Consider the following 8,818-nt stretch of genomic DNA (forward strand, 5'->3'; position numbering starts at 1 on the left):
TTATCCAATTGAGAAATTGATTTAATATACTAACAGTGAAAGTGAATTGATGAGAATCAACAAAAGCCATTAAGTTTTTCAAAGGATAGTTCTGTAGGAATATGTGATTGCAAGATTGAATGGGAGAGGTTGGGATAGCAGAAAGTTATGATATTGATGAGTGATTCAATTGTAACATGTAACATCAAAATCAACCCTAATGAAAACCATGTTGCATATCGGCTTGTTTCGCACCAGAAGGAGGTTACGACTTGTGTGGATTGATGGAGAGGAAATAGGAAATAAATGATTTAAAATATTATTTTTTAATTATTGTAAGTCAAAACTACGTAGTTATGGAGGTTTCACATCTAAGGTTAGATGTTTAACAACCACATACTCACTTTCCTATATATATGAATGTAATGTATGATGTCTGATTAACTCGAACTCACTCAGCGTAGCTGTTTTTAGTATGCACGGAGACAAATAGGTTAAGGGCCTGTTTGGTTAGGTCTGAATAGAACCATTCAGAGGTTCATGTTTGATTCGGTCAGATACAGATGTGTTTGGTTCATTAAATGAAAGCCTCTTAATGATTCAGTAACCCTCTGAACCATTCAGTCTCACAATCTTGCTGAACCATTCAAAGCAAACATATTCACGAATATACCCCTTCAGCCCTTCTTCAACATCTCCCCATCTTCACCACCGATCTCGCCACCGTTCTTCAGCCTTTCATCGTCGTCTTCTCTTTGGCCAAGCTTCGACTTTTCAGTGGCCATTCCATCGATCTCCTACTTCGGAAATCGGCGATTCATCTTGGTCAATTATCGTCTCTTTCTCCCTCATGATTTGTTGAACACCAACAACAAAGAGAGGTAATGTTTCTTGGTTTGTAAATTGGCGATTAAATCGTGTATACATACGATTGTGTGTTTGTTTAAGGAAAAACAATTAGAAATATCAAATTATAAATATCAAATTAGGGTTTGTGAACTAATTAGGGATTTCTGCTTATTCTTCTATTAAATTAGAAAATAATCAGCATCTATAAATCTGTGAAGTTGTGAACGAGTTAGGAATTTATGCTCTTATTGTAGTTTGGTTCAATTTGGCTTCGGTAGATTGTTTGTTCAAACCGACTGTTTGCTAATAGTTTTATATTTAACACATTTATTTCTGTCAGTATGTTTTTAGTAAAGCGATCGAGGAGCTTGGTAGACCATCAATCTGTTTGTTCGACCTGTTTTGTATGTTTTGTATGTTGTTTACTTATAATTGGAATGGGTCAAGTGTTGTAATACATTCAATTAGAGGTGTAGGAAACAGGTTATGGGCCCAAACGGTTTTGGTCAAAGTTGTGCAACACCAGTTTGAGGAGAAACCGATTCAGGTTAGAACTGGTTTTGAAACTAGGATCATTGTTAAATCATATTTAGAATCTCAACATCAATGCCTAATTACTTCCCGTGCAGGTTCGAACAATTGCATTTTTATCTCCTTCAGCACGTATGATTTTATTATCCATTTACTTAGGGTTGCCCCGTGGGAAGTAGTCATTATCCTTACTATTGAATTAGCACTACCAAGTTTTGCATTAATAGGTGATGAATTAAATATAAATATAGCATTGTATTGCCGTTCTTATATCTAGAGACTTAATATAATTTGTTTGTTTTGTTGCAGGACCTTATTGTATTTGATAACATAAAAAATGTGATGCAATAATAGAGTGGTGGTGTTGGCTTGGTAGTTGGGCAGGGTAGCATTTGCAGCTACATGCTTATTATTATAATAATTATTATTATTTCTTTTATGGCATCAGTTTTATATAGTGTAATATTGTGACTGAAAGCGGCCAAAACAAAATGCTAAAAGAGAAAGGGAGGAGATGCATAGGATGAGAAAGAGAGGAAATACATAGGATGACGACTACTACAAGACACTTAACAAAGATGGTGTAGGATTAAAAGAAAGGCGGGGTTGTAGAACTAAATGAATTGGTGTGAACATGAATATTATAACTCTTCATCTTCATGTTCATAATAATGGAGGATATTTTGATTTCGTGTTTGTAGGTTTTCATGGGATTTATGTTTACTTCAGCTCCTTGTTGAGTTTCCGTTGTACTATAATGATCGTTGTTGGTTATGAAAGTTCATTTTTGTTGGTAAAATAAAAAGATGAATAACTTGTAGTAAACTATTTTGTTTTTTGTTTTTATAGTTATTTATCATTTAGAGTATAACCAAACAGTTGTATTTTATTCAGCACGAAATAGTTCACAGGGGTAACATAGTCATTTTGCTCAATTATTCAGAGGTCCAACCAAATAGACTTAACTGGTTCAGCTCATACTGGTTCAGTGCCTCTTAACCATTCAGACCTCTTACTGGTTCAGCACTTAATGATTCAGTAGTTGCCAAACAGCCCCTAAAGTACCTAGCTTGAGGGAGACACATAACATTGGACCGAAGAGGCTCGCATCTGAAGAAGAAGTGATATTATGTTTTTTAATATGATGTTTTATTTAAGGTTTACAGAAAAGAATTGGAATGTTTTGTGGTGAATGGTTGATGTTTTATATTCCGTGAATAGTTTTAATTCACTCTAATAATTATAATTGTGTTTATAAGTAAATCCAATATCCAATGTAATCTCTAAGAGGTAACCTTAAGTTTGAATGGTTAAGATGCTACATCTTAATGGTTACCTCTTAACCACTGAGACTTAAGACTACCTCTTAACCATTAAGATGTTATGAACTCTTTAGATGTAGTCTCTTAATGACTGTTAAGAGGCCACCAAACAGACCTTTAATTGAAATCGAATTAGGAAAATCATTAATTTTGTTTTACCTATTTTTTTGTCACATATTTAAGAGATTTTAGAGAGATTTACTAATATTTAAAAGATTTAAGAGAGACCAATATTTAAAATTGGGTAAGTTGAATATTAAGGTTAATTAATATGTCACTATTGTTTGCTTAATAACATACTCATTCTAGAAAATTTAATAATATAATAATCGTATCATTTAAAAATATTGTGTGGCAAGTTTATAAATGATTTGTACGATTTTTCATATAACGTGACATGGATGAATGGAGCATAAGTCAGAAGTCAAATATTCAAAATCTTTGGTAGTCCGATTCACAGAAGACAATTAAATTGAATTAGGTTAAAACTCATCGCGTTGCGGCGGCATAACGACACGGATTCGGTCTGTAATGGTTAAGTTCATTACGACACCAACGCTAAATCAAAAAGATAAATATATAAACGTCCAAAACGGTGTTGCCACACTTACAACATACCATCAAAATGACACGAATTGGTCTTTGTCGATTAAGTTCGTTACGGCACCCGCACTAAACCCAAAAGTAAGTTAGTAAATGCCAATAATGGTAGCATCACTCGTATAACTTATGATACATAAAAAGATAATGAAAACGATGTTTACTCATTTTTTTTACAAGTAAATAAGATTGAGAAAATGACCAAAATGTTTATTTGACTGCACAAAGTTACCATTTTGTCCATTGAAATCAGATCTCCCCTAAATGTCCATCTCAAAACTAGTCAACACACCTAGATAAGAATTATTACCCAACTAAAATTTCGACCAACTAGGTCACGTTAATTACCTATTAGTATCTAGTCGAGTCGCCAAGATATTTTTCAAAAAACCAGTCAATCCTCTTGGATTTTAAAATTATATTTTAAAGAAAAAAACAATCGAATCGCTTGGTTTTTCAAAATACTAGTCGAACCTCCCGGATTTTTTAAAAACAGTCGAATCACCTGTTTTTCAAAAAAAAAAAGGGTCGTATCTCCCATATAAACAGCCGACCTGACTGGTTTTCCAAATTTTTTTGGAAAAATCGTGTGATGACCGGTCAAAAAATGGCAGGCCGCCAAGAATATTATTAGCAAAAAGTTTAAGCAGTTTGACTGGTCTAGAGAAAAAAATCCTTGTGGTCGACTAGACACTAACATGTGGCGTGACCTGGTTGGTTGAGAATATAATTGGGTAATGATAACTATCTAGACAGTTGGACAGAATTTAAAATGGACGTTTAGAAGAGACTGCATTTCGATGGACAACATAGTAACTTTGAGTAATCAAACACCCAAACATCTATTTTGACAACCCCCCCCCCCCCCCTATGCTCCATATTGCCCAATATGGATCATATTAGGCCCCAAATCAGACACAAAAGTTCTTTATGTCATACGTGATTGTACATACACAGAATCAAATGCAATGTGAATGGGTCTCACAAGTCCACAATATGCTTCATATTGACCAATATGGAGCATATCAGGCTTACCATGCTTCCTCTTTGAAGAGAAAAGCATATTCCCTCCTACCAACTCATATCACAAGTATATCTTCAAAGCGTATTCCCTCATACCTACTCATAATCACGTGCATACCACAAGTCAAGTCTGTCTTTTCTATCTATATGCTCCATATTGCCCAATATAAGTCTTATTAGATAATTATATAACACCATCCATCACATGCGACTATGTGAGAAACATTCATTCTCATTTCATTTTTTTTATTTTTTTCACATGTAATAACACTTATTGTCAAAATTGTCACAATGTCGTGGTGGGATGGCAACTATTTTTTCGGCGAAAATTTTAATGATCAGTCAGACATTCCTGATTCTTACGAGAAACCGTTGCAGCAAGCCCTAAACGAGTAGGAGGTCGTCATTAGTTTTCGTTCACAAGACAAAAGACCTGTGTTGCCAGACTTGAACCATGAAAAATATTTATTTCTTAAGTTACAATTGGCTTTATATTTATGCTCACCTTTTAACCACAAACATGTTTCAGGAGCCTCTCCATCACGGTGAATCTTCATACGGACAAGCCTTAGAAAAATAATGAACCACCACAAATCAATGCCTATGCTTGACAATCTACGTCATAAAGTTTCCCACCGTGCTCTTGACCTTCTAGAGCTTGAGCTACATCGGAGGCTATTCGTGATGCGAACATATGGTACAACATGCGATAGACTGGAAGATACTAGAGGATCTTCGTGAGGCTGACAGAGCTCGAGAGATCATCGAACACGATATGCCATGGGACCGGTTGTTTGAGGCTGCGTTCTAGCCGTCGTTTAGGGAATTGGTTGCCGAGTTTATCTCCTCTTTCACTTTCACTCCTCGACCGGCTGATCGTCCAGAGAGTTTGGGCGACCCGGACGACCCGCTTGTAGAGGTTTGGTTTCGTTTAGCGGGAAATTGGTATGATATGTCACTTTCCACCTTCGCGAGGCATAGCGTCTTGTACATTGAGCCGGAGACAGTGACGTCGCTTTACACGGATGGGGTTACAAGATACGATAGGCAAACCCTCGTTAGTTTTTGGATGGTTATTGCCGACACTCCTTTTGGTAAATCGACTGGGAAGGTTAGTGCCATTACAGACCCCCTCTACCGATACTTACACAGGCTCATTACTACGTCCATTGCACCGCGGGATTATAATCGTGACCTATGCACGTCTTGTGATATGTTTTTTCTTATATTGTCTTCTCTACCGGAGGACGTGCGCCCTCGTGAGGTGTTTGGCGGATTACTTTGCGACCACCTATCATCATCAAAAGCGAGGGTCATTGTACCGGGGGCGTACGTTACCGTTATCGCTAGGTCTTTGGGTCTCTTTCCGGACGAGGACACACGGTTGTCGCCGCCGATCAAGTCAAAGAGGTTTGATAAGAAATCGGTGGTGAGCTTGCGTTGTACACGCATGTTCAATGGGGCCCTTCGATTTTGCTCTAAGGATCATAAGATTTTTGTTCATGTGTCAATACCGGCAATGATACCGGTTTATCATGAGGTGCTTCCAGGTGAAGAAGAGGCTCATGTTAACGATCCGATCGATCATGATATACCACCTTCACCTCAGCCACAGCCGCAACAACCTCAGTATCCTTAACACGTCTATTTGGATTTGCCTCCGGCTGCACGGGCACTCGCTCAGGACTATGGTCGTCAGATCGAACACATTGAAGACTTGTTGGAGTGGGCGGTTGAGACATTGAAGGATTTGAGGCAGGCCCACATATTGCAGGAAGGACCATTACCATTGCCACGACAGTATCCGCCGCCCGGTCAGGATCCGCCAGCCGCTTAGGATTCGCCGCCCGCTCAGGATTTCCAGCCATAGCTTAAGTTGTTGACTATATTAAATTTCAAATATCAGTTATAATTTTGCTATGTATGTACAAACTGATTATATATTTATGCAAATTTTAATTGTTCATGTCAAATATTTGTTGTAATTAGTTTATATTACTTCTATTTTAGTGTAAAACTAAATTAATATAATCACTCAAATAAAAGATACACTTTTTGTCTGTTAGATAGGCTAAAATCTATATATATGTTCTGAATAATAGTTTTTTCTTACTACAAAATGACCAATACTTATCACAAAAAATTATCACAGTGTGGTTTATATGGTCCATACCTACCCATATGATACATATTGGAACATATCATCTTATAACCAACTTAATCATATGGTCCATATTGACCATTATGCTACATGCTGGAATAACGTCCATAGCAAAACTGACATGGTCAGCTTCTTGTCTGTTAGATGGGCTGATATGCCTCTATTGATCAAATGACCCATATAAGAGTGTGTAAATAGAAAAAATGAAATGTCTCAATAGACTGAGCCAAAAAAGGATGATTTATTGCGCAATGGGGTTAAAAATTATTAATTTAATAACGTAGGTACAAAAACAGGTTGCATAGGATTCATCATTAAGATTGTGCTTTTCAAGCATTATCAACAAGAAAGCTTGTCCACAAACATTTAAAGGGCATACAAACTTTTATAGTGCACATATATATATATACATCCAGGTATAATCAATAGAAATCATTAATGTATTTCCCTAACACTTGATTTATAAGGATGGTGTATCCTTTGTCCGTAGGGTGATAGCTGTCCCAGAAAAGGTACTTTGAATCATCGGGACATGTTGGAAGCAATCGGTTACATAAAATCGAGACCTCTATATTCCCCGTGCCACAACAACCTCTATCCACAACTTCTAGTCCTGAAGTATAAGAATGAACTTGTTAAACCAAGTTATAAAAGATAAGTACAAAAGTAAAATATGACTACCGAGCTCCATCAAAGTTAAAAGACATCAAGTACCATATTGGAATGGGTTTTTAATAACATCAAGCAATGGGTTGTATATGTCTACAAAGACAATCCTGGATTGTGCTAGAGTTCCGTTGAGGTACTCAAGTTCCGGTTGCAACTTGCTGTTATATATTTGTGCGGCTTGGTTGTATTCTTCGGCGCACAATCTAAGCCCACCACCACCAAGAGTTCTTTGTGATGGCAAACACCCTATTGGTGGTGCACCAAACACCCCTATTCTTCTTGCTCCAAGTTTGTATATATCCTTCAATATGTAACGCGGAAAAAAGGACAGTTGATTAAGTAATTCAAATAGGAAAACCAAAAAAATATATGTAGAAACTTAACTATGTTACCTGTATGAAATTGGAAGCAGATGATACCATAAGATCAGCATAAGACGGAATGTCATATTGTAATCTTCGAAGGCCAATAGTGAAATAAGTATTTGCAAGATCATCGCTACCTGCGACCACCAAGTACAAGCTATTTGCTAATATGAATTGTGTTCTTTCTTCTCCAACTATGCCCTTGAGTTTCTCAATGTATTCTTTGAATTGTTCTAGCTGCTCCTCAAACGATAAAACAGACTGATACAGAATATCCAGATTTGTTAAATTCAATGGAAAGTTTTGAATTAGTAGGTGGTTCAGGATTAACTAATAGTACTTCTACACATTGTCCAAAAGGGCAAAAGTTATTGTATCTCTAGGCAGTTTGCTAATCCGGCAAACGAAGTTGGCATGTTCGTTTGGGCGGTAAACAAACTCAATGAAGTTTGGTGAAAACCTTTATTGAGTTCGCTTGCCACACTCCCAAAAAACATCATAAGAACTTGCATGAGTTTGCTTACCGGCTACCTAGCTAGCGAACTGACTAGATATACAAGAACTTTAAAGAAAATCGATCTCTAGAAATTTGTAGCTGAATCATAAACCATCTACTAATCTAAAATATTCAAATTCAGTGAAACTGTCACAAGATGGTACTGATATAAAAATAAGTGAGTATCATAGTGTATGAAATTAGTTGACTAGCTTGATTCATGGTGTTTACCACTATCTTTGGAGTTTGAGGATCATATCCTGAGCCACCAGAAGCAAAGCTTACACCAGTTGGAAGCTCTTTATCATCAAGTGATGGATCAAGGTACGCTGGCAATACATCTTTTATTCCCAGTTCACTAACTGAAAAACAATGAATTTTTTCCAATTAAACTTATTTTGGTATAGAAAAATTATAACTATGAATAAATATATAAACAATCGTAAATAATTATTTATAACAAGTTAAACACCGCGTTGTACAAAATAAATCGTTTCCTAATATTGTTAGGCACTTTAGTAGTTGTGAGGTAGCAGATAAACGTCTAAGCGTTAGCTATTTTTGTCGCTATAAAGTTCCATCAACTTTTAACTTTTTAAGGAATACTTTTTATATTCAGATAAATTAGAATGACTTAAAATATTTTAAGTTTCACATACACGCAATATCTTTAAGGGCAAGTAGTGTTATGGTCGGAGAGTAGGGGCCGGGCATCGATATCACCTTCAAAATCTTCTAATAAAATAGGGGTAGATACCCTTTTCACCGCTACCAGGAGCGCCAAAGGAGTGAAAAAGTTGCAACCCAATCAAGTGTTGCCATG

The 8,818-nt window shown here is 36.5% G+C and overlaps 1 protein-coding gene across 1 annotated transcript; it reads right to left on the bottom strand.

Annotated features, from left to right (window-relative positions):
• Nucleotides 1-6,790: 6,790 nt before the first annotated feature.
• Nucleotides 6,791-8,382, bottom strand: LOC143600118 (GDSL esterase/lipase EXL3-like; the record flags this gene model as incomplete). The annotated part of the gene is made up of 4 exons (XM_077077897.1): nucleotides 6,791-7,078; nucleotides 7,180-7,435; nucleotides 7,527-7,760; nucleotides 8,227-8,382. Coding segments are annotated over 4 exons (837 nt in total), but the record flags the coding sequence as incomplete, so codon positions are not given.
• Between the last annotated feature and the right edge of the window lie 436 nt (nucleotides 8,383-8,818).

The sequence above is a fragment of the Bidens hawaiensis genome, unplaced genomic scaffold (genome assembly GCF_021521415.1).
Source record: "Bidens hawaiensis isolate Kalapana, Puna unplaced genomic scaffold, B.hawaiensis_p1.1 tig00053388_1, whole genome shotgun sequence".
In the NCBI taxonomy this organism is placed as follows: Eukaryota; Viridiplantae; Streptophyta; class Magnoliopsida; order Asterales; family Asteraceae; genus Bidens; species Bidens hawaiensis.